Here is a 27,104-nt window from a genome sequence, read left to right as displayed (position 1 = left end):
CTACGATTTTCCTGCAAAACCCATTTTAGCTCACCCGTAGTTAGTAACTGACCTATGACAGTCGTGCCACACCCAAGCCTGCCGATCGGCTTTAGGCCGGAAGTCGGACTGGCCGTTGTTGTGGATCTGTGAGGAGAAGCGTAGCAGTCGGCGGTAGGAGTTGGCCGGCATCTCTTTGGAGGAGGACGACAGGCACTCCTCCTCGAAGGCGCACTGCAGCATGAACATAGGCCTGTCCTCCATGTAGGTGGTCTGCTCCACCGCCTGAGGGTTCAGCACCAGGTCGGGGGCCGCTGGAGGAACCAGAGATGATGCAAGTCTTAAGAAGATGCTCATTTAGAGGTTAAAAGAAGGGAGTCCATCGTACTCTCGGAACAGGAGACGCCAGCGCCATTGCGACCACCTCCTTTGGCACAGCTGAGGTGGGCTCCGTGGTGAAGACAGTGGGACAAGGACATCTCGGTACCGGAGCAGCGAACTCCGCTCATTACCACACCGTCTGTGGTCACATCGCCTTGCCAGTGCCAGGTCTCCTGTTTGTGACACCAGGTTGAAAAAGATACTGTATTTTACAGACTACAGTATATGGCAGGGGTCAGGAACAATGTTCCCTGTAATTTTCCACGGGTCTGAGCGTTCACACAAAGTCAATGAGCAACGCTTGAAACAACAGTGAGCAACAGCAATCCCACGTGTGGCAACTAAGTCATTATCAAATATGTCCAAAACTTGACATCAAGTTACATTTTGCTGAGTTTCCGGCAATGCAAAATTATTTTTCTCTTTTGAATGAATTGACTCATGTATGATTCCCTACAAACGTCGTTTGTTCTTACAATTCTTTCACAAGATATCCATTTTTTTTTATTTCCTGATATATTTTGTCGCATAATATTAACATTTTTGGGGGCTTATTTAGTCGGTTGTAAGATACAGAACTGTACTTAATCACATTTTTTAGTGGAAGAACAATGTTGGCAACAAGATTCACTTGATATCATTGGAAATTATTTGAATGCAACACAAACTTTTTCTTCATTTTTCCGTGATTTTTTCTACTTTTTTTAAAAATTACTTAAAAAAAAATCTCATTGTGTTTATTTTTTCCGAGCTGTTACTTTTTTGTTTTTGTTCTCTATTTATCTTTTCCTACATTTCGTTCTTTTCCTTTTGTCTGTCTTTTTTTCTAAATTGTTCCTTCTTTTTTTCTCTTCCTTTTGTTTCTTTTTTTCTCAGCTTTTCACTACTTTTTCATTTTGGTATTTTTTTCTTTTTTGTTCTATTCCCCATTCTTTTAAGTCATTTTGTGCATAATTTTACATAATATTTGGTCATGTTGGGATTAGAGAAGCAAAAACAACCCGAAGAGCCGTTTAGGACCCGAAAGAGCCGGTTACTTTTAGTGAGCCGAGCCGAAGAAGCCGGTTCTCGACAAACTCTACTAACTTTACTCAACTTCGTTCTACTTCGACTCGACTTCAAAATACCGCATTTAGGACACAATGTTAGGGGAACCCCTGTATTTTTACCTTCATGCACTGTAACTTTGACTTAATTAGTAATTTTGAGCCCTCATTTTTGTGCGCTGGCTAGATTTTCTTGTGCGCTGAGAATGTGCGAGCAGTGCGCCATTGTGCCATACAGTGCAGAAAATATAAAAGTTCCAAGATAAATAAATGAAAAAATAAATACAGTTCTAAACCTGTGAATAGTTCACATTGAGGGATTATGTGATGTAAATATGTGTTAATTCATTTATATAGCACATATTTATAGGTATTCATTGATTCACACATTAATTTCTAGATACAGCAGGGTTAGTCATCCATAGTTAAGCAGGCTTTGCTTTTATATTGCAGTGCAATTTCAATTTGCAACCACTGAGGGACGCTCTAGGTTCTTCAGTTGTTCTTCAGAGTGCCAGATATGTGATATCAAATCACTATATCTTTTTTTAATCTTCTTGCTGAGATTCACCTGGCCAAGGTTTATGATTAAAAACAACAGGGTTGGGTAGGGTTACTTCAACTGGATTACTTTCAATTACTTTTGGATTACTCCAATACCAAATATGCTAATAAAAGACAAAAGAAACTAAATTTGAATAAAATGACTAAATTTTGTGCAGGCTCGGGGAATAACGGAATACATGGAATGGCAAAAATGATGTTGGCAAGCTGTTTGGATTTATTTTCATTTTTTTTCTGTCGCATTTTATGTTCGTTTTGCCGGAGATCAAAGAGATCAAAGCCAGGAGAGAAAGCTTACCACGTGTTGTGAGTCATCATTTTATTCATATTTAGTTTCTTTTGTCTTTTATTAGCATATTTGGTGTTGGAATAATCCAAAAGTCATTGAAAGTCTCATCTCATCAGCTGCAACGCTTATCCTCAGTAGGGTCGCGGGGGTGCTGGAGCCCATCCCAGCAATCATCGGGCAGTGGGCAGGGGACACCCTGAACTGGTTGCCAGCCAATCGCAGGGCACACGGGGACAGACAACTCACTCGCTCGGTCACTCGGGGATGAACAAAGTATCTATCTATCTATCTATCTATCTACACGTAGGGACAATTTGGACCGGCCAATTCAACTGAAATGCATGTCTTTGGAATGTGGGAGGAAAGCGGAGGAAACCCACGCAAGCATGGGGAGAACATACAAACTCCGTACAGTAAGGCCGGGAGCTGGATTTGAACCCACGCAGGAGGTTCCCATGACATGAACTGTGCCGCACAAGCGCTAACCACTGCACCGCCGTGCTGCCCAGTAACCGAAAGTAATCAAGTTAAAGTAACCCTACCCAACCCTGAAAAACAATAAATGAAACAACTACAATTTACAAAGTATAGTAGTCAAACTATTCCACATAACAAAGAACTTTAATGTAACTGACAAACGCCCCAGTAAAATATATTTTCAGTTCTTTTTTTTTATAGTTCTTGTGACAAAATAATTTTTGGGTTTTTAATAATGGATTGCGGGCAATCCTACCTACAGGTAGTCAAAGACATATTCCCACATAAATGATCTGCAATTTGTTTTAAACATATACAGGAGCTTCCTCAAATATTTCCTCCCATTAAAGGAAAATTACACTTATCTGATCATCATTTAGAAAGCAAAAGGGTTTCAGAATCCTCAAACTGAACAAAAACACTCCCAAATAAAATGATATATCTTGCCTCGCTGGAGGATACTTATGCCAATTTTACGTATATTGTTTCTTAGATGTATTATTGTTAGTAAAATGAAAAAAACTGTCATGATTACTGATGTGATTTGGCGCCAACCGCTGCGGGTTCTGATTGGCCCCCTGTCAGTCCCTTGTTGTCAGTCCGTCTGCGAACCTCAGTGTATACTAGGCAAGCCTTTTTCAACCCTGACTCCCACCTGTCCCATTTTTGCTCCCGTCTGTCCCCGGCTTCGACCCGTTTATGATCATGACCACGTCTGTTCTCCCGTCCCGGCTTACGACCTGTTTGTCCTCGACCAGGTCTCCTCTCCTTTCCTGGCTTACGACCTCCTTTTGTCCCTTGACTACGTCTATTCTCCCGTTCTGGCTTACGACTCGCTTCCGACCCCGACCACGCCTTGCTCTCCCAGTCCCTGCTACCGACCTGTTTTTTCCGTCCCTGACACCGCCATCGCTTGCTACGTAAGATCCACTTCTGCGTTCGGAGCACAATCCGAGTAAGAGAGCGACTTGCTTCCCGCGAACACCGGATAGTGGACACAGCCCTTTCTCTTTCCTACAATAAAACTTGTAAGAAACATAACGCAATTGGGTCCGGTTTCCGTTCTGGTCGTGACAAAAACTTAAAAAAAATATATAAAAAATAAATAAATCACAATGCTCACAATATCAAATACATTTTCTTTTCTTTAAGTAGAAACAAATGGAAAAAAAAATCCTAATATTTGAAAAAAATAACTGGCACCCGCCATATATATAGACAGTGTTGCCCATTATAAGGATTAATTTCAACATAAAATATAGTAAAATCAAAGAGAGAAACACTAAAATAAAATAAGTCATTTTTTGTAATCAGATAGGTAAGGTTTCTACTCTATCAAATTAAAAAGCACCGCAATATAATATGTAATACTGTACTCAGGGTTGGGTAGGGTTACTTTAACTGGATTACTTTTAACTAGTTTTGGATTACTCCAATACCAAATATGCTCATCAAAGACAAAAGAAACTCATCTCATCTCATTAGCTGCAACCGCTTATCCTCAGTAGGGTCGCGGGGGTGCTGGAGCCCATCCCAGCAATCATCGGGCAGTGGGCAGGGGACACCCTGAACTGGTTGCCAGCCAATCGCAGGGCACATGGGGACAGACAACTCACTCGCTCATTCGCACCTAGGGACAATTTGGACCGGCCAATTCACCTGAAATGCATGTTTTTGGAATGTGGGAGGAAACCGGAGTGCCCGGATATGAATAAAATGATGACTCACAACACGTGGTAAGCTTTCTCTCCTGGCTTTGATCTCATTCTGTTACTCCTCAAGCCTGCACAAAATTTAGTCCTTTTATTCATATTTAGTTTCTTTTGTCTTTCATTAGCATATTTGGTATTGGAATAATCCAAAAGTAATTAAAAGTAATCCAGTTAAAGTAACCCTACCCAACCCTGACTGTACTTCACACAAGTAACAGTCGATAAATCACATTCCTCTCTTATCTTGAAAAACAAAATATGGCATTCTAAAAAAAACAGTCGTATAATTTTACATTCACGTGGTGTGCAGCGGTGAACTGAAAAGTACTATAATTGCGTTGTAGGAAAACATATATTTTGTGTTGCTTTAGAAAAATATCTTCAACGGCATATTCAAGCAAAATTCCGGCTGTTTATCGCAAAAATGCCGTGCAGGGTTTTCAAAGCTCCTTGCACTGCTTGTTGTCTGATAACATGGAAATGCTTGAAATTGTGCTAGGTTGAACCTCATGGCGGAGGAAGAATCTTTACTTTTTGTGTCGCTCGTATACATTGTGCAGATTGAAATTCGTTTGTTACCTCCCGTCTCGATTACTGTAATGCACTACTCTTTGGTCTCCCGAAGTCTAGAATCAAGTCTCTTCAGCTGGTACAAAATGCCGCAGCGAGGCTTTTAACTAGGACAAAAAAGTACGATCACATAACACCGATTTTGGCTAACCTGCATTGGCTCCCAGTTAGCCTTAGATGTGATTTCAAGGTTCTCTTAGTATTATACAAAATCATACATGGACTTGCTCCCTCTTATCTTTCAGATCTGATTTGCCCCTATGTCCCGGTCCGAAGCCTACGATCTGAGAGTGCCGGTCTTCTGGTGATCCTAAGAGCCGAGAAGTGTTCTGCTGGTTCGAGAGCGTTCTCCATCCGGGCACCGGTGCTGTGGAATGCTCTTCCCCCTGAGATCCGATCTGCAACCTCAGTGGAAATGTTTAAATCTAAGCTTAAAACTCACTTCTACTCCATAGCATATGAATAACCTACTCTTCTCGTCGGCTGAAAAATAGTCTGTGTAATATAGTGTAATAATCTGTGAAGCCCTTTGAGACTCTTTGTGATTTAGGGCTATACAATGATGATGACAGTTGCCACTGTTCGGACCAAAGAAAAACTGATTTAATGTCATTTTGGAGAGAATCAATTGTTCCTGCAACCTGGGTTTTTGGTAAGAAAGCCGACAGTTTAGCATCATCTGCAAAAATTGAGATGTCACTACTTTGAATGGCCTCGGGTAGTTCGTTCACAAAAAAAAGAAATAATAATGGTCCTAGTACTGAGCCCTGCGGTACCCCACTACAAACTTCCGACCACGCTGAAAGAACATCATCAATTTTTACGCATTGTTTACGATTTGACAAATATTCAGTTATCCATTCAAGCAGTTTTCCACTAAGTATGAGCACCAGACGGACGGCAAAAGCACCTGAGCAGATGGCAGTTAAAACAAATCTCAATAACCATGACGGAATAATGTAACCACAACTTTATACGATGGTGCTGTGCAAACCGGCAAGGATCTAAGCCCAATTTGGCATTTTATTGAATCCCTTTTGATGAAGACAGAAGATGGATCTCTGAAATCAATTGGCAAATCTTAAAGTACCTGTTAGGAATTTAAAGATTAAAATGTACCGTTTACCAAATTGTTCGAATTAGTTATCTGACGCCGTTAACCAAACACAACCTTCATTCACCTAACAACGCGTGCTCATTTCTTTTTGGGATAATATGGACAAGAGACCGGCATTTCCACACGTGGGCAGATTTAATTTCTTACAAAATAAACTACGTGAACTCCATCGAATTAGATGAATTAGTGTCGCTCGAGTTTCCGTCAAGCCTTCTTTCTCGATTCTCCCTGGATCTTCTCAAGCTTTCTTTGCCCATGTTTTTTCTACAAGCTGATGTGCCGGCCAGGAAAAAAAAAACACATGGCCCCACCATCTCAGAGAAGAGCGTCGCGATGTCTGTCCTTGTGCGTCCGGCCTTCTCCGTCAGAGTCCTGTTATCAAAATTCCCCAGCCAAAACATTCTGCTTTTGGATCGGCGTGGCCTGAAGCTCACTCAGTGAAAATCTTCCTTGCACTCGATAAATGAAACTTATATTTAATCGTGTAAAATATAAAATCTTTCATACCTCAGGATTTGTATTTCCAAGCAACGTTATGTCAATTAGGTACAAAAGACATCAAAGACACTCTACCAATAAGTTAGTTGGTGCTACTCTAGCTAAATGTGTCTGGCTTCTGTGGATAAACACATTGGCTAATTCAAAATGACCTTAATGATAAACAATTTCAGCAGGTTTCAGTTAGAGTCCATTTGAGATTTGGTGGCACAGATTAGCACACACAGCAAACATTAGTGTCTTATCTTTGCCATTATTGGAGTATTTTTGTCATCACAGAGTCTTGGCTTTCCCGACGCCGCAGTCCTACTAGCAGGACGCACGCTTCACCGGCACGAACGAGACGGAGACTCCGGTAAAAACGGGTGGGGGACTATGCGCTACAATATCAGCCGAATCATTGACACACACTGCTCACTCTATATAGAGTTCTAGCAGTATCGTGTAGACCCTTCTATCTACCGAGAGAGCTAACTGTGGTCATTGTGCTTGCTGTTTACGTTCCACCGGATGCTAACGTTCCACCGGATGCTAACGTTAGCATAGCGCTAAATCTCCTGCCCGCTGCTATCAATAAACAGCAGCTTGCACACCCCGACGGAGCTTTTACCGTCGCCGGCGATTTTAATCGGGCATGTTTAAGGACTGTGCTTCCCAAATCCATTCAATACGTGGACTGAACAATTAGGGAAAAAAACACTGGACCGTGTGTACAGTAAGATAAAACATCTAGTTGGATCCGCCCATCTCTGTCTGTCCCTCAGCCCCTCATACACCCCTTTCTGGAGGAAAACAAAGCCTATACAATGTCAATATGAATCAGAGATGAAGAAATTCGTCCATTTGTGTCTTGAGTCCTTACCTGAAAAAAATTGCTGGCGAATCCCAAGCCCAGCTGTCTGCAGACCACCATGGCCTCCATGGTCCCCCATCCTTCACTGCACACAGTTCCCCACACCAGAGTGCCGTTCTTCTCAGCCAGGACTTCCACGCGGCCCTCGAAAGGGTTTCGGCCGCCTCGCAAACGCAGCTACAAAAAAGAATTAAAAGCATGGATGCATTTATTCAATGGCGGCACAATTGCAGTTCTAGAATGTCATTTTTTGTTAATTTCCCTTTGGTGTTTTGTTTTATTGTTTTAATCTGATTATGTTCTTTTTGCAAGAAAAACATGGAATAAGGGTAGGCAGTTAAAAGCTTCTGCTTCAACCTACTCCGTTTGGGCACATGTTTATGTATTATACAGTGGCTTGCAAAACTATTTGGCCCCCCTGGCTTCATCAACAAAAACCTGTACTGACCCTCTCCTGGAAACCCATGGCGGGCACGTTGCATCGAACAGCCGCATCCTCCTCGTGGCTGCAGCCCAACGATTCCTTGTTGAAGGCGCACTCTGTGACCGACTTTTCGAATCCAGTACATTGTACTTCGTTCATATGGACAGGACCCATACCTTGCGAATGAAAACAGGAAATGTATTTTCATGACAATGGTTATGTTATGTTGCCAGCCTTCAACAGCACGAACAGAAATGAGTAGTGAATAAATACTTTGAAAAATTTTTACCTGTATAAAAAATAAGCAGAAGAAATATGTACCTTGTAGCCACACAGCTACACGATTCAGTGAAATATATGTCCTGCATTCATAGGTTATTGTGTACTACTCTATTTGCCACCATACCACCCTGAGAACGCCCGTTCTCAATTGCGCACTGCTCGCACATTCTCAGCGCACAAGAAAATCTAGCCGGCGCACAAAAATCAGGGCTCAAAATTACTCATTAAGAATAATAATAATGATAATAATAATAATTTCCTTTGTATTGTCATTCTTTGTAACAATGTACACAGAACGAAATGTCGATACACCTGACCCGTTGTAGCGAGCCGATGCAGCCGCAGCCAACAGAGGGCGCCGCCATTTTTACCAATGTTATAAGTCTTAGGTATGACTCGGCCGAGGCGACTTAAGTCAAAGTTACAGTGCATGAAGGTTAAAATACACGGGTTCCCCTGACGCTGAGTCCTAAATGCGGTATTTTGAAGTCGAGTCGAAGTATAACAAAGTTGAGTAAAGTTAGTAGAGTTTGTCGAGAACCGGCTTCTTCGGCTCGGCTCACTAAAAGGAACCGGCTCTTTCGTGTCCTAAACGGCTCTTCGGGTTGTTTTTGCTTCTTTAATCCCAACATGACCAAATATTATGTCAAACTATGCACAAAATGACTTAAAAGAAGGGGGGAATAGAACAAAAAAGAAAAAAATACCAAAATGAAAAAGTAGTGAAAAGCTGAGAAAAAAAGAAACAAAAGGAAAAGAAAAAAAGAAGGAAGAATTTAGAAAAAAAACATAAAAAAAGAAAATAAATAAATGTAGGAAAAAAGTAAATAGAGAACAAAAAGAAAAAAGTAACAGCACGGAAAAAATAAACACAATGAGATTTTTTTTAAAGAAATTTAAAAAAAAGTTGAAAAAAAAACAGAAAAAAGAAGAAAAAGTTTGTGTCGCTTTCAAATAATTTCCAGTTATATCAAGTTAATCTTGTTGCCAACTTTGTACTTCCACTAAAAAATGTGATTAAGTACAGTTCTGTATTTTACAAGCGACTAAATAAGCCCCCAAAAATTGTAATATTATGCGAAAAAATATATCAGGAAATAAAAAAAAATGGATATCTTGTGAAAGAATTGTAAGAACAAACGACGTTTGTAGGCCGTACAACCTTTGCAATAGTACATGAGTCAATTCATTCAAAAGAGAGAAAAATAATTTTGCATTGCCGGAAACTCAGCAAAATGTAACTTGATGTCAAGTTTTGGACATGTTTGATAATTCATTATCTTGCCACACTTGGGATTATGGTTGCTCACTGTTGTTTCAAGCGTTGCCCGCCGACTTTGTGTGAACGCTCAGACCCGTGGAAAATTACAGGGAACATTGGTTCGGGCCCATTTAGTATTCAGATGGTATACCAAGCGCTGTAAATAGGTCAATTGCATACGCTCTGCTGTGACAGTACTGACTGTACCGTGTGAGTACAGTTAATGGACCAAATAAATTGAACTATTATTGATATTAATTACCCAATGATTATTACATTTCTCTTAATTTCTCTTACTGTCAAGCCCCACCTTCCTTTTAACTCACTTTTGTGGATGTCACTCGATTTCTTGCGTCTTAACTCTGAAAAGACCGAAATGTTAGTCATTGGTCCATCTAAATGCCGTGACTTATTCTCAAAAACTGCTGTGAACATTGACAAATGTCACATCACACAGAGTGATTCAGTTAAAAAATTAGGTGTCATATTTGACCCTGATCTATCCTTTGAAATGCATGTAAAGAAAATTACTAGAAACGCTTTCTTCCATCTTCGTAACATTGCTAAAATCCGTTCTATACTGTCTCAGTCTGATGCGGAAATTACAATTCATGCATTTGTTACCTCCCGTCTCGATTACTGTAATGCACTACTCTCCGGTCTCCCGAAGTCTAGAATCAAGTCTCTTCAGCTGGCACAAAATGCCGCAGCGAGGCTTTTAACTAGGACAAAAAAGTACGATCACATCACACCGATTTTGGCTAACCTGCATTGGCTCCCAGTTAGCCTTAGATGTGATTTCAAGGTTCACTTAGTATTATACAAAATCATGGACTTGCTCCCTCTTATCTTTCAGATCTGATTTGCCCCTATGTTCCGGTCAGAAGCCTTCGTTCTGAAAATGCTGGTCTACTAGTGATCCTAAGAGCCAAGAAGTGTACTGCTGGTTCGAGAGCATTCTCCATCCGGGCACCGGTGCTCTGGAATGCTCTTCCCCCTGAGATCCGATCTGCAACCTCAGTGGAAATGTTAAATCTAAGCTTAAAACTCACTTCTACTCCACCACCAAGACCAGAGAGATGGTGGTGGACTTCAGGAGAACCAGAACTCACCCGGTTCCTGTAACCATCAAGGGAGAATGTGTAGAATTTGTCCAGACCTACAAATACCTGGGTGTGCAGCTGGACAACAAACTGGACTGGACTGCCAACACAGAAGCTCTATGTAGGAAAGGGCAAAGCCGACTTTACTTCCTCAGAAGGCTGGCCTCCTTCAACATCTGCAAAAAGCTCCTGAAAATATTCTACGAGACAGTAGTGGCAAGCGCCCTCTTCTATGCGGCAGCGTGTTGGGGAGGCAGCGTCAAGAAGAAGGATGCCTCTCGTCTCAATAAACTGGCTAGGAAAGCGAGCTCTGTTGTGGGCAAAGAGCTGGACAGCCTAACAACAGTAGCTGAGAGACGAGCACTGAAAAAGCTGAGGTCAATCATGGACAATCCATCGCATCCACTACACAGCATTATCTCCAGACACAAGAGCAGTTTCAGCGACAGACTGCTGTCACTGTCTTGTACTACGGACAGACTGAAGAGATCTTTTCTTCCTCATGCCATGAGGCTCTTTAACTCCACCCGGCGGAGTAAAGGCCCACATTAAACCACACCCCCTACATTGCATATTACCATACTTTTATTGCAGTGTGTATTTTATGTCGCACTATTTAAATACTCTATATAACACGCTACAGTGGGCATTTGCACGTCACACTGGGTATTTGTATATTGCATTCCTTTGGCTTTATTATTGTACTGTTCTCAGCTGAGGGATGCTGCTGGAAATGTGAATTTCCCTTAGCGGATGAATAAAGTATCTATCTATCTATCTATGAATAACCTACTCTTCTCGTCGGCTGAAAAATAGTCTGTGTAATATAGTGTAATAATCTGTGAAGCCCTTTGAGACTCTTCGTGATTTAGGGCTATATAAATAAAAATGACTTGACTTGAGTTGACTTTTTAATAGGTTAAGTAGGAGTTTGTTACATTGCATTAAATACTTTTGGCAATATTTAATATAATTCAAATAATGAAACACTTTTTGAAAACAAATCTCCTTTATGAGTGCTACCTATTGGCAGAATATTACAAAAATACACAATACCCTTAGCAGTGTGTGAAATAACGTCTGCCCGGCATGCATCTTTTACGTCGGGCGTACAACTTACAAAACGTCTCTGGAATTTCGCTTCATTTGGCAGTTTGCATACTCGGCAGCCAATCAGAAGCCTGCATCGAATAACTTGGTGCTTCCGGACTTTCCTGAGCGTTATAAGGTCGAGCATTTGTGTATCATTTCCCAAAGTAGACGCACAGGGAACACAAGGAAAAATGGAGAAGTGGTTCGGAACTGTTAAGATTGGTCAATTTAATTGCGCTCTTACTCGTGCGGTAAGACGTTTTCCATTGTGTGACGTCATTATGCAAGCACTATATTTCGTTTTGCTAATTCTTGACTGCCATGTTGTATTGAATGGAGCCGTGTTCTTGTTTGGTCGCTGTTAAGGAATAAATATAATTAAAGTGTCAGGTTCTGCACGGTTGCCATGGCGCCCAGCTGGCACCGCCCCTTGACACCGGCTGACTCACATTTACCGATTCGGTGTAACATTCGGAGAGATTCCTGCAAGTAATGTTTAATTCTGGAAATGCCTGTGTTTGACCCGTTTTGTTTTTTGGTCCGGTCCGTTTGTTTTGGACAACTTTTCTTTCTCAATTAAAGTGTGAGGACGTCTACGCAAATGAGTTCCTACTTCCTGCTTCCCGATCTGTTTCATGACATAAAGACTGAAACAAAATGTCCTATTTATCTTCTCACGCATGAGGAAACTGCACACTCTGACATATCTTGACCAGGAATCAAGCCAAAACCTCAGCCTCAGAAGAAATATTCAAAAGAAGCTAACAAAATTGATGACGCTACCAAACGTAAACGTACATTAAAAGCATCGTGGAGAGAGGAGTTCACGTGGCTTGTAACAGAAAACACAACACAAATATTGCATGAATGAAGAGAGGTCAATATAGGTACATACTGATGACAGATGGAATACAGTGATGTCATATACCATAAATTCCGGACTATAAGCCCCTACTTTTTCCCCAAACTTTCAACCCTGCGGCTTATTCAGTGATGCGGCCAATTTATGTAATTTTTCCAACGGCCGCCAGCGGCGCTCGAGTGTTGCTACCATTAACTGCCCTGTCAAAGCTATATTATTATTATTAAAGCTTTAAAAACTCTCTCGGTGTACCGTCTTTCTTTGTAAATATGTGTAACCATGTATAATATGTATTTGCAACTGTATATTTTTGTAATATATTTATTTTAGAGACTTATTCTGATATGTTTTCCACGGGCGAATCAAAAACAGGGGCTAATGGGAAGTGGAGTAAAGGTGAGACGTGTTTGTGGACGCAGCGGACAATAGTGGACATATATTTTTCCCACCCTTACTTTTTTTTCCCCTTGGATTATTTTCAACGGGACCCGGACTCTGCAGGTCTGCATCAAACCTTAACTACCGGTATCATTTTCCATTAATTTTGCCGGCTATGGTTTTTGGACTGTGTACTGTATATACAGTTACAATCGTGGATCGGGTCTGAGTTAATTTTGTGATTGTGTCACATGTTTTAACGTGGGTGCATGTGGCTTATGTACAGGTGCGGCTAGTGTAAGTACAAAAGCGGTTATCCTCTCAATATGCGGTGGGTGCGGCTTATGATCAGGTGCGCTCTATAGTCCGGAATTTACGGTATTTATTTTTGGATCTACAGTATGTCACAAAAGTGAGCACACCCCTTACTTTTCTGCTAAGATTTTATCATATAGTTTAATTCACAGGTGTCAAACAGGCGGCCCGCGGGCCAGATCAGGCCCGCTAAGGGTTTGAATCCGGCCCGCGAGACAACACTCAAGGAAGTGCAAGAGAAAAATGAGCTGCAGGTTGAAATATGTCAACTTGATGTTGCCAAAGCCAGGTGCCTCGAACAAAGACACTGTACTTGTATTTCTCTCTCTCTCTCTCTCTCTCTCTCTCTCTCTCTCTCTCTCTCTCTCTCTCTCTCTCTCTCTCTCTCTCTCTCTCTCTCTCTCTCTCTCTCTCTCTCTCTCTCTCTCTCTCTCTCTCTCTCTCTCTTTTCCACCCCTTTTCTCCCACTCTCTGTCTCTTTCACTCTCTGTGTCTCTCTTTATCTCTTTCTTCGTTGATCTTTGTCTCTTTCTCTCTCTGTGTCTTTTTAACTTATTTTGCTCTAACTTCCTTTTTTCCTTTTCTCTCTTTTCTCTTTCTCTCTTCCTACCCTTCGCGCTTTCTTTTCTCTTTTCTCTCCTTCCGTCTTTCTATTTCTCTTTGGATTTCATTACTCGTCTCCCTTTCTTTCCCCCCTCTCTCACGACTTTTTATCGCTTTTGTTTCTCACGCTCTTTCCCTCTCTCTCTTTTTCTTTCTTTGTCCTGCCCTCTCTCCTTTTCCCTCCTTCTTTCTCTTATTTCTTTATCTCTTTTTTTTCTTTATCTTTAATCTACTAGTCCGGCCCCCGACAGAATTTTTGTTCTATCGTGTGGCCCCCGAGTTAAAATGAGTTTGACACCCCTGGTTTAATTGAACTCCGAATAAACATGACTTTAACCTAATGGAAGGTAGTCAGCGTAAAGCTTATTTATCAGTGTGAATTATTTTCCTTCTGAAAAACTCCAAATATAGCCATTAGTAGCAAAACCCCTGGTCACAAAAATGAGTACACCCATCCTTATTTTGATGACACATCAACTTTGTCAAAAAAAACATCTGTTGAGTGTGTGATGTGCGTTTCATTTTTTCCACAGGGCAACAGATCTTTTTGTTTTAAATCGTGCAGTGACACAGTCTGAACTTAGTCTGGGGTCTGGAAAGGAAGTCCTACCAGTGGAGGCAATGATTACAGAAGCGGTTACTTAGATCACGGAATATGTCTTTTCGGCATATGTTTTTTTCCCGCCAGCTGGTGAGTGCGGTGAACTGATTATATATGTCACCTATGCTCCAACATCCCGTGAAAAAGAAGATGATGATACGTTATATTGAAATTCAGATCATATAACATTCCTCAACTTATTTGACTTTTTGATCCCGTACACACTATGCTCAACAGAACAGACGGAAACTTCAGTGGTATGGTCACAAGATCATCAGGAGTGACCAAGATCATTCTCCAGGGCACAGTCCAAGAGGGCAGGAGGAGAGGAAGACTGAAAAATAATTGGGCCGACAATATCAAGGAATGGACTGGTGCCAAATTTGCCACGACCCAAGAATAGGCCAGGGACCGTCTATAGTGGAGAAGGTTGTCCAGGGTTGCGTCCTCATTGGTGCCCCAACGACCCATGCGGTTAAGGGATATGTGAACCAAACGTGAACCGTAAAATAAATGTTATATATACACAAGTGATCACAATTGGTCAAAAACTTTTTTGTTTTAGGTCAATTTAAGTAAATTAGGATGTATTGACATTTTTTTTTAATTACAGTGGAACCTCTGTTCTCGACCATAATCCGTTCCAGAACCCTGTTAGAAAACCGATTTGTTCGATCACCGAAATCTTTTTTCCCATTAAAAATAATGTAAATCGTTTTAATCCGTTCCAACACCCTGAATGTTTACCTTGAATGTTTAACGTAAACTTAAAGCTAACCCAGGCTAATCGCACGTTCGCGTTATCGTAATCTTCCCTACGAAAGATTACGCTAACGTGAACGTGTAAAATTAAAAAAAAGGATAAAGAAAAGACTTATGAATAGGATTTCTTACCTTTGTGGTGGTCAGCAGAAGGCGCAGGCAAGATCAGACACTTGCACACCTCCTTCATATTTTGCTATTATTTCTTTCTTAAATGCAATAGTTGTACGCACCACTTTTCTTTTTTCACCTGTAGCAACTTTGCTGCTTGCACTGACTTTCTTCGGAGGCATAATAAGGGGCTAAAACACCCGTACACCGCTCAGCATCACACCCTAGCGTACGCACTCACGCATTACCGGCGTTCGAACTCCGATTTTTTGACCGAACAGCGAAGCAAGAATTTCTCGAAATTTTTGGTCGGACTCCGATTTGTTCGAACTGAGAGGCGTTTCGAAAACCAAGGTTCCACTGTATTGCAAATAAAATAATAAGCTCTAGAACTTTAGGTGTATTTGTTTCTAAATTGTTTCTAAGACTAATTTTATTTCCTGCTCTGTTAGTTTTTGGTTTTGGTTCACTTAGATGAGTCATGTTAATTATGTTGTAATTATCTCAACAATGAGCATTCATAGTTTCATGATCATCCACTTAAAGGGTTTCTTAGCCACTTACTGCCAAAACAGGGTATGTTGATGTGACACCCGGCTGTAAATAGAAGTTCAGATTTAATTTCCCCCTATGTTCCTTCGCTCAGAAAATGCTGGTTTACTAGTGATCCCAAGAGCCTAGAAGAAATCTGCAGGTTCAAGAGCGTTCTCCATTCGGGCCCCGGTGCTGTGGAATGCTATGCCCACTGAGATTCGATCTGCAACCTCAGTGGAACTGTTTGAATCTAGGCTTAAAACACTTCTATTCTATAGCATATGAATAATCTATATTTTATGTTGACAATATCTGTGTATTATTTGTTATTGCTACATCCGTTGCAGCCTGGTCATCCTGGAAGGGGGATTACCTCATGTGCTGTCCCTTCTTAAGGTTTCTTCATTTTCCTCATGTTGAGGTTTTTGAGTTTTTCCTTGCCCTCATGTAGGTTTTAGATCAGGGGATGGTGTCATAATAGTCTGTGTTTTGCAATAATCTTTGATCTGTGCAGCCCTTTGAGACTCTTTGTGATTAAGGGCGTCACAAATAAACATGACTTGACTTGACTTGTAATTCCAATGTATTTCATGTAAAAGGTTTCAGAGAGATATCAAAGTTTTTTTTTTTTTGCATTATTGAAAAATGTATTACACCAATTTTTAAGCTTTTACAGCAAATGGATATCTGCTGCAAATATCGGTATCAGGCTCCTTATTATACTCATAATTGATATTGGCAAATCTATATTGGTCGATCCCTAATATACACACACATAGCAGCTTGCACACCCCGACAGAGTTTTTATCGTCTCCGGCGACTTTAATCAGGCATGTTTAAGGACTGTACTTCCCAAATCCATTCAACACATGGACTGAGCAATTAGGGAAAAAACATTGGACCATGTGTACAGTAAGATCAAACATCTAGTTGGATCCGCCCATCTCTGTCTGTCCCTCACCCCCTCATACACCCCCCTCCGGAGGAAACAAAGCCTATACAACAAAGACAGTTAAAACATCTTCTTTGTTCCTTTATCTCTTTGTTTTCCTTATCCTCACTGTAAAATGTGGAACTGGAGTCGTCCAATTTCGTTGTCACAATATATCCCATGTTGTAACAATGACAATAAAGGCATCTGCTTCTGACTACCCCTTTTCGAACATGTTGTGTGACATTATTTCGTTGTTGACTCATTGTTTTTGTCCTGTTTTTATTTTTATGTTCGAAATAAAGTTTTCATTCATTCATTCATTCATTCAAAGGTATATTCTATTCTATTCTATTCTACATACACATACATATACATATATAATTGTCCAAATTATTCCATAGACCAGCTTCAAGAATCAATAGCAACCCATTAAAGTTTGTCATTTTGCTGCTTGAAGTTCACTGAAAATGGCATGAATTAATGCAAGCTACATTAGAAGTTCAAAAGCCCAGGAATATAATCCATATTGCGTATTTGACCCATGTAAGTGTTTGCACTCGGGATTTGAGTTTGTAGCGATGCAGAGTCCCCCTACCTTGTCCAAGGCGACCACCGGACAGGGCCTCCTTGGCCGTACCAAAGCCCAGCTCTCGACACACCACCGTGGCGGAAAGCAAGTTCCACTTGTCATCACATATGGTGCCCCATTCTCCGTTTTTTAGAACTTCCACACGGCCCTCTCCTACTATGGCCCCACCACGCAGACGGACCAACGGTTGCTGCAGAAGGAAAACATTTGTTTGAAAATATAAATACATTTGGGTATGCAGGCGAGGAGAAGTGATAATAATAATAATAATAATTATAATAATTTCCTTTGTATTTTCATTCTTTGTAACAATGTACACAGAACGAAATGTCGATACACCTGACCCGTTGTAGCGAGTCGATGCAGCCGCAGCCAACAGAGGGCGCCGCCATTATACCAATTAGGTATGTCTCGGCCGAGGCGCGAACCAGCGACCTCCCAGTCTCAAAGCGGGCACACTACCATCCAGGCTACTGAGCTGGTACGGATCTCCTAGAAATTGTTTAGGAAAAGAAAAATGTTTGCGGTAATACAGTGGAACCTCGCTAGTTCGCGGTTCCACTTTTGCGGGTTCAGAGTTTCGCGGGTCTAAGAAATATACCTTACCTTCTCAATAAAAGCATTTATTGACTTGATGCCATTGAGCGCAAGCTTATGTCAACTGAGGACACGGTGTGGACACTCTTATTGTGAAGGGGAGGCCCTGACACAATGCTTAGTCATGGTGAGTTACCGCTTTGCTCCCCCCCCCTCCTTTAACTCCTCCCACCTCACCCCCCTTCTTATGTGGCGCTCAGTTGATCCTCGAGGAACTCGGAGACGCGACGTAAGTATATTCTCTTCTGTCACATTTCATCTCAAGTTTGACTTTATTATACCAAAAGCGAGCGGTTGTTTGTACTACCTAAACACACTGTGTGTGGTTTCGTGTATTTGTTGTAAAAGCCATTCGATGCCGCTAGCTAAAGTATGTTGTTATTGTCAGAAGGTAGCTCTTTCACTTTCATTAAAATGAACACAGACCATTTTTTTAACTGTGGTTTCCCAAAACGCTTCACAAACACTCATCAAATATCACATTTTCACTGTTTTCAATTTTCAATATGTAACCGGTAGTGTTAACAAGCGAAATAAACAGCGATGGCTGCATGTGGTTGAAAGCGGTTACTACAATCATACTGAATGGTTCGTAGTGGTTTCGCCGCAGTCCTATTCCGTGTACATACAACATATTTTACAGTTTTTGTTGTTGTTATAACATGAATTTCACTCTCTCTCTCTCTCTCTACCCGTATTCTATATGGTGTACTGCATACAGGGGCGGTATACTGTATACCTGTATACGTTGTTTTAAGCATTTTTGAAGGGGCGCCGCTGCTTCGTGAATTTTCAGTTTTCGCGGGTGGTTTTGGTCCCCATTAACAGCGATAACCGAGGGATTACTGTAGCACATGTTTACATGTCTACTGAAGTGAATACAGTTGATAGTAATTGGAATCTGGCATTAACAGTCTTTGATGCATGCGGTCATAACCCATTTATAAAATAGAGGACTTTTGAAAAAATGTAGAACTAATGTGATATCAACTTTGTGTCCTGTACGTGGGTTAGGGAGCAGATGGTAGATGACCAGAATTGAAATCACAACAAGATACTTGTACAGCCAAAGATGCAAATCAATTGAATCAATCATTTAGGATAGGGAACCTGTGGCCCGCGAGCCATATATCAGTGTCTGAAATAACGTCTGCCGGACGCTTTATTCCGCTTTCGAAATCTTCGTTCGGTTAGGAAATTTCGGGATTTCAGTTCGTTTGGCGATTTGCATACTCGGCAACCAATCAGAAGCCTGTATCGAATAACTTCCGGACTCTCCCGAGCGTTATAAGGTCGTGCATTTGCATATCATTTTCCAAAGTAGACGCGCAGAGAACACAAGAAAAATGGAGAAGCGGTTAGGAATCTAGCCAAAACCTCAGCCCGAGAAGAAATATTCAAAAGAAGCTAACAAAATTGATGACGCTACAAAACGTAAACGTGCATTAAAAGCATCGTGGAAAGAGGAGTTCACGTGGCTTGTAGCAGACGACTCAACGCAAACTTTGCATGAATGAAGATGAGTCAATACAGGTACATACTGATGGCAGATGGAAAACAGCGATGTTGTGTTCTATATTCTGATTATCAATCCTTAATACTTTGCAATAATGTTTTTTTTTCCTTTTGCGATTTGTCATCTTATTGTGTTTCAAGTTGGGAAAAATGGGGCAGGCAACTTTTTGAGAGTTGTCTGCCCTGGTGTCCGGTAATCTTTTGTCATGAGTTTCAGACACTGCATATATGGCTTATTTTATGAGTACATGTGGCTCGGAGTTATAAAATCATACTCATACAAATCTCATCTATATCATTCCAATTCTGATAAGAGCAGAGTCGAGTTTAAATGTGCGTATAGCTGATGAAAAGGAAGGAGAAGGAACAGGGGAAGAGAGAGAAAAATTGACTCTACGGGTTTTCTTTTATTCTCGATGAAAATGGTGAAAGTAAGAAAAGGACTGTTTCGAATACAGTCCACAATGGTAAGCCAAACCCCAAAAAGATGAAAAAAGAGTTTATTTGAGCGCGTCTGACAATTTCACATACGTGCACACGCAACAAAATGAGCTGCAATAATGATTTGAGTTAGAAGATGGCGTCAGCCTGTACAATATTTTGAAGTCATGGACAGCACCTTAAAATATATTTCAAAAAAAAATTGAATTATATTTGTGTACGGATGCTGCCCTACTTACAAACAAGACCGTTCTTAAGTTGAAGTTGTTCGTAAGTTGCTTCAGTGCTATATGTTGAATGGAAAGTATGTTTAGGGTTTCTATGTTTGTATAAGTAACCTGTATTGTTTTGTAGTTAAAAATGTGTATTTAATAAAATAATATGCTCTCTAAACATAAATAAAGTTGAGTTTAACTTACTTTTGGGAGATAAGCTTCAAGAGGTCAAGTCAAGTCATTTTTATTTGTATAGCCCTTAATCACAAATAGTCTCAAAGGGCTTCACAAGTTTAGGTTATTCATATGCTATAGAGTAGAAGTGAGTTTTAAGCCTAAAGCAGGAGGACAGTGGTAAATAGTAGGATAGCCGGATGGCAACTAGCCGCAACGTAAACACGCGCCGCCATGTTGGAAACCGGATTGAGAGTGGCGGAAAAAAAAAAACGTTCCGACAATTTTCTCAACCACATCAAGCTTTCTTATTTCACTTTTGTTTCAAAAGAAACGACTTGCCTCCTCTTAACACTTTGAGCCAACCTTATTTAATGGATGCACGAGGTATTTAACAATAAAAACGTCAAAGTTCTTAGAGCGCTGGAGATACAGTATAGAATGTTTACACACAAACTAGGAAGTAGAATTTCTTCTTCGGGGTGGATGCTGGATGAGCTCTCACAGCGCCACACGCCACTAGTGGTGAAAGAAGCACTATGGTACTGTCCTGTACTCAGAAAAATGTGCACACAATACAAAATCTAACAGCAATGTCCGGATATTTTTCTACATCCCGGAAAAAAACGTATCTACCGCCTTCGTAACTCGAAAGTTCATAAGTAGGGGAGCATCTGTATATGATTGTTTTCTTATACAGACTATGTTCAAATAAAAACATTTGAAATCAACAAACTCTGATGCTAAGAGTTATTATACCTCGGGTTTGAAGGCCTTCCTGAACCCAGTAGAAGACGATGGAGCAAAGGCCCTGCCAGGGACACAGCTCACCACCACGGGCAAGCCTTCAGAACAGGTTCCGTTGGAATCCAAAGAAGTATCCTTACCCAGTTTACAACTGGACAGGTGAGCTTCGTTGCCGGTACAGTTGACTGCAAACTCCCAGTACGTGGGCTTCCTCTTACGGGCAAACATCCTGCACGGATCAAAGAGCGAGTGTGACAAATAACCACTAAATGCTCGGATACATTCATTTATGAAAATACAGAAGGATGACACTGAGATCATGAATGAATAACTGTAAAGTAGGCTTAAACATATTTCCTCAAAAGTGTGTATTTATAATCAGATTGTATCATGTTTCTCTGTTTCAAAATGTTGGTACCGACCCAGGGGAAGGGGCAAAGGGGCATTTCTTTTCTTCTTTGTCTTTGTCCAACGCCTTGTGACTTAAACAAAATACAGTGTAGTGGGGGAAACGCGGGTAAATTCCTCCTCTCATGGCCCCTCCCCCTCTCCAACTGGTAGTTGTAAAAAGACTAATGCCTGGTGTATTTTTTTAGCGTTAGCCAACTTTTAAGAAGCTCTCCCACATGTAAGAGGTCGATTTAGACCCCACAATAACTGTTAGTTTTATTAAACTGGCCAGGCAAACGTGGGCCAAAAGGACTTCGTAACTGTTTCATAGAACAATAAAGGAAATTCTATCCTTATATTTTACAATTTATTAATACGAAAAGAAGATAGTGAATCGAGTAAGATGCAGCCATAGGACCTTAACACCGACATAGATATTCTATGGAAACAAAAACACAAAGTAACAGGACCAGATCTATGTGGCCTTAAATAACAGATACTCCTTCACTAAGAACCAGAAGTATCAATAAACTTCCAAAAAATACAGATTTCAGCCCCAATCATGTTTTTCAAAGGTGCTCTCAAGGAACAATCGACAAAACCAAAATTCTGGATCATTAGAAAGCAGCCAGAATGTTCTGTTCATAGTAGACTTGAAGGACAACACCACTGGTTTCACGACAAGTCATAGCAGTAGCAAGAGTGACACGTACTGTAGATGGAAAGAATAGTCATGCTGTGCTGCAGCAAAGGACATTTTCAGCTAATGCAAACTCTGAATTGAGTGCTAAATGCTATCGCGCTGTTTTGTCAGAGACAATTATTAACTAATCTCAGTAACACTACGGAAATATTTGCAAATAGTACCGTATTTTCCGCACTATAAGGCGCACCGGGTTATATGGCGCACCCCGAAAAAATAGCTTTTGGTCCTATATTTTCCATACATAAGGCGCACCGGATTATAAGGCGCTACAATGGGAACGTGGACAAAACAGTCAGATAGTTGAGTCAAACTTATTACCCTCTTAACATTCCGAAAGCTTGCAAAGAAGCAAATACGCGTCGAGAACACGTGCGGATGCGGTGTCCGTACGATGTCACTCAAATGCATCATTCCAAATATCATTCGGAAGGTTAAAGTCTTGGAATTCAAGAAATGCCAACCATTCCTTAGTTTTTTATTTTATTTTTCGCTCGCAACTTTACTGTGCATATGACAATAAACACTTGGAATTGAGTTTAATTTAAAAATAGACAATCCATTCCATCCATTATCTGCACCGCTTATCACAGAAACATCGAGTTCAGTCTGAAACAAGATACAGGGAAAATATATAGCCGGAGTAGCTCACCAAAGTCGTTGTGTTCAATAATTATGTGCAGCCATGGTCCTCTTATATCCGTGAGTGTAGTAAATCAATAATAAAGAATAAAATATTTACAAAAACAGAATAGTAAAAAATGCTTTCTCTATGCCGTCAACCCCACGTGCTATTCGCATTCATCTTTTTCGGCCAATTGCAGGCTTTGTTTTGCCGCTTAAGCCTATGCCAGCCTGTAAATGATAAAAAGGATCCGCCCCTTTACCTCCGAATAACTTTAGCCAAAAGTGATCGATTCAAATGGTGATTGACACATTGGTTAGCCAATGAAACGCCGGTAAATAAATCCCAGCATACACCGCGGACTACTTGGCGTTCGGGGAAAATCGAGTCGGCGGCTGCAAGTTAGTTGCAAGACTTTGCGAATTAATATTGATCCATAAATAAGGCGCACTGTATTATAAGGCGCATGGTCAGCTTTTGAAAAAAATAAAGGCTTTTGGGTACGCCTTACAGTGCGCAAAATACGGTAACTTAAACAGAAATTGTGATTAAATTTCAAGTTTCAGTTACAGTACCGTAAATTCCGGACTATAAGCCGCTACTTTTTTCCCAAACGTTCAACCCTGCGGCTTATGCAGCGATGCGGTCAATTTATGTAATTTTTCTAACAGCCGCCAGCGGCGCTCGAGTTCAAGGCACATGACGCAGCTTACAAGCTAAACGCAATCGAGCAGTCCGATAAAGAAGGAAACAGAGCTACTGCACGCAAGCTTTACCTTGCGAGCGTGTTGCTAGCGTGTTTTTGAATAAGGGAGCGTGGGACGACGTCTATATGTCAAAGTCTCTCTCCTATACTAAAGGAGGACAACTTTGATGACGTCAGTTATAGGGAGGAAGATGAGAACAGTTTACCGTGGTTTCTACATGTACGGTATGATTTTTTTTTTTAACAGACCTTTAACTCCATTGCGAGCGTGTTCCTAGTAGCGTTTTGCTACCCTTCACAGGCACGGTTTGGGATGACAGTTATAATATTATTATTAAAGCTTTGAAAACTCTCGGTGTACCGTCTTTCTTTGTAAATATGTGTAACCATGTATAATATGTATTTGCAACTGTATATTTTTGTAATGTATTTATTTTGGACACTTATTCTGATAAGTCTTGCACTGACCAATTAAAAAGAAGGGGCATAACAGATGCGGGGGATGATGGGAAGTGGGGACCGGTAAAGGTGAGTATTTGTGGACATCGCAGACAATAGTGGATATATATTTTTCCCACCCTTACCTTTGGAAATATACACTTTTTTTTCTTGGATTACTTTTAACAGGACCCGGACTCTGCAGGTCTGCATCAAATATTAACTACCGGTATCATTTTCCATTGGTTTTGCCGGCTGTGGTTTATAAACTGTGTAGGACCTTAGCTCGGCCTTTTGGCTGAGAGTAAGTGTCCCGGCACCTTGGCTTTGTAGCGTATTATGAAATGACCGATAACGGATAATGGATAAGTAATAAAGACAATAGAACAATACCCCTCAAAAAATCCCCCTCAGTTAAGATCGCGGGACACAAAGTAGGGTTTGAATTAATTTGGTGATTGTGTTACATATTTTAATGTAGGCGCATGCGGCTAATATACAGGTGCCGCTTGTGTATGTACAAAATCGGTTTTCCTCCCGAAATGTGGTGGGTGCGGCTTATAATCAGGTGCGCTCTATAGTCCGGAATTTACGGTAAATACAAAATTAAAAGGACCTTTGTTCAGTTGGCGCACGAATAGTCAACCGTCGGGGCCCAGGCCAAACCCTACAAAATTATTCCTCCGTCCACCATCCATCCATCCATCCATATTCACATGTGTGGACAATTTGTCTTCCACCGACTGACTGTGCATGTTTTGACAAGACACCAAGAAAACAAGCAAGGCCAGCAAAGGAAGGACAAAGTTCAGATAAGAACCTGTGACCTTTGAACTGCGAAGGGATATGCAATCCAGATGGCCACCTTGCAGCAGAGGGCAATTTTGTTATTGGCAGTCCAAAAACAGGGTTTGGACACCTTTTCTAGACCAAAATCTAGCGCTTTTGAGGGACTTTCAAAAACAACTTTCTAATTTCTCTAGGACCATTAGAAAATCCAGTGTAAATCATGTGTTTTGCAGAGCCACAAATAGGTAGGTAGGTAGGTAGGTAGGTAGGTAGGTAGGTAGGTAGGTAGGTAGGTAGGTAGGTAGGTAGGTAGGCAGGCAGGCAGGCAGGCAGGCAGGCAGGCAGGCAGGCAGGCAGGCAGGCAGGCAGGCAGGCAGGCAGGCAGGCAGGCAGGCAGGCAGGCAGGCAGGCAGGCAGGCAGGCAGGCAGGCAGGCAGGTAGGTAGGTAGGTAGGTAGGTAGGTAGGTAGATAGATAGATAGATAGATAGATAGATAGATAGATAGATAGATAGATAGATAGATAGATAGATAGATAGATAGATATCCCTCGAGAGGGGTGACCGACAGCAAGACAAACACATATGCGATTTTTGGTCTTGGATGTGCATTTTAGATCTTGAGTAAATCGAGAATACTGTATATTGTTTTTTGAGACAAATTTCTCCCCATGAAGGTCGTGGGTAAAAATGACAGTAATATGTCGATTTTTTTCTAGATGTATACAGACGCTGCCCTACTTACGAACTGGACGATCATTCATAAGTTGAATTTCTTTGTAAGTTGTTTTAGCGCTATATTTTTTTAAATGAAAGTGGAATAAGAAAGCTTGATGCGGTTGAGAAAATGGTCGGAACGTTTTTTTTCGGCCACTTTTTACCACGTGAAGCGTATCTTCCATAAGTACGTTGAACTCAACTTTATCTTTATAGAGTATATTATTTTATGAAATGTTTAATTTTTAGTACAAAACAATATGGGTTACTTATACGAGCCTTAAACATACGTATACAAACCCTAAAGATACAAAATATGGCACTGAAGCAACTTACGAACAAATTCAACTTACGAACGATCGTGCGAAACCTAACTCATCCGTAGGTCGGCCAGCGTCTGTACACTTTCCTATGGTCTAAAGCACAGGTGTCAAAGAGGCGGCCCGTGGGCCAGATCAGGCCCGCTAAGGGATTGAATCCGGCCCGCGAGACAGCACTCAGAGAAGCACAAGAGGAAAACAAGCTGCAGTTTGAAATATGTCAACTTGATGTTGCCAAAGCCAGGTGCCTCGAACAAAGACACTGTACTTGTATTCCTCTCTCTCTCTCTCTCTCGCTCTCTCTTCCTTTGTTGCTCTTAGTCTCTTTCTCTCTCTCTCTCTGTCTTTTTAACTTCTTTTACCCTAACTTCCTTTTTTCCTTCTCTCTCTTTCTCTCTTCCTACCCTCCGCGCTTTCTTTTCTCTTTTCTCTCCTTCTGTCTTTCTATTTCTCATTGGATGTCTTTCTTCCTCTGCCTTTCTTTTCCCCCTCTCTCATGACTTTTTATCTTTTGTTTCTCACGCTCTCTCCCTCTCTCTCTTTTTCTTTCTTTGTCCCGCCCTCTCTCCTTTTCCCTCCCTCTCTCTCTTATTTCTTTATCTCTCTTTCTTTCTCTTAATCTACTCGTCCGGCCCCCGACAGAATGTTTGCTCTATCGTGTGGCCCCCGAGTTAAAATGAGTTTGACACCCCTGGTCTAAAGCAAACGTCTCTGTTCCAATTTGCTAATTGTATTGTGGGTAGACCCAAGACATGCGTCTGACTGAAACCACATCACAGTTTTGACAGTTCTGTTTTTGTAGCCACAAAAGTAAATCGGTGAATTATTTAAAAAAGGCAACTGATAAATAGTTCAAAATCATTTTAGTTCAAACAAATATAAACAAATATTCATGTGTTCATATTTTAAGACTCTCAAAAATTGGATTCAAGATATTTTAATGCCAATTAAGGCCTTATTTTTAGAACAATGAATCGAATGCCTTTTAAGACTTTTCAAGAATCCACGGAACCCCGCCAGCGTAACATTTAAAAACTATCACTCTGGTCCTTTCACCTAAGCTGAATTCAGAAAGCAGCACAGTTAGCAAATACTCACTTGTAGACTCTGGCATTGTATTTCTTCTCCCCGGGGAAGCCAAACATGCCACAGATGACTTTGCTGTTAAAATTGCTCCAGTCGGCGTTACAAATCTGTTTCCATTTACCGCCATCCTTCACTTCCACGTAGCCTTCAGTCACCGGGATTCGCTTGCGTAACGATGACAAAATGGCTCGAATACGCACGTCCTCTACTTGGATATCCAGGTTCTAAAAGGGATGTGACACAATAAAAGGGATGTAAATATGTTAAAAATATACTGATTTTCTCAGTAAACCCAGTAAGTGTGAAA

The 27,104-nt window shown here is 41.0% G+C and overlaps 2 protein-coding genes across 2 annotated transcripts in view; one reads left to right on the top strand and one right to left on the bottom strand.

Moving 5' to 3' along the window:
- The window catches only part of LOC148366447 (golgin subfamily A member 7-like), a 49,194-nt gene extending 43,162 nt beyond the window's left edge, over window positions 1-6,032 (top strand). The window contains exon 6 of the mRNA XM_088336887.1: window positions 5,264-6,032. The gene's annotated coding sequence lies outside the window, so the exon portion shown is untranslated. The remainder of the gene's footprint in view (window positions 1-5,263) is intronic.
- Window positions 1-27,104, bottom strand: part of loxl2b (lysyl oxidase-like 2b) — a 71,694-nt gene that overhangs the window by 11,210 nt on the left and 33,380 nt on the right. Inside the window, exons 5-11 of the mRNA XM_088336880.1 lie at window positions 26,810-27,021; window positions 21,039-21,255; window positions 17,344-17,527; window positions 7,935-8,086; window positions 7,496-7,663; window positions 368-533; window positions 53-293 (exon numbers count right to left, since the gene is read on the bottom strand). Of these exons, the coding sequence (XP_088193006.1) occupies window positions 53-293; window positions 368-533; window positions 7,496-7,663; window positions 7,935-8,086; window positions 17,344-17,527; window positions 21,039-21,255; window positions 26,810-27,021 (1,340 nt within the window). The remainder of the gene's footprint in view (window positions 1-52; window positions 294-367; window positions 534-7,495; window positions 7,664-7,934; window positions 8,087-17,343; window positions 17,528-21,038; window positions 21,256-26,809; window positions 27,022-27,104) is intronic.

This window comes from Urocampus carinirostris, chromosome 5, assembly GCF_059441175.1.
Source record: "Urocampus carinirostris isolate Australia breed hairy pipefish chromosome 5, RoL_Ucar_1.0, whole genome shotgun sequence".
In the NCBI taxonomy this organism is placed as follows: domain Eukaryota; kingdom Metazoa; phylum Chordata; class Actinopteri; order Syngnathiformes; family Syngnathidae; genus Urocampus; species Urocampus carinirostris.
The sequence above is the reverse complement of the archived record's forward strand: the minus strand, read 5'-3'. Positions and strand labels throughout refer to the sequence as shown.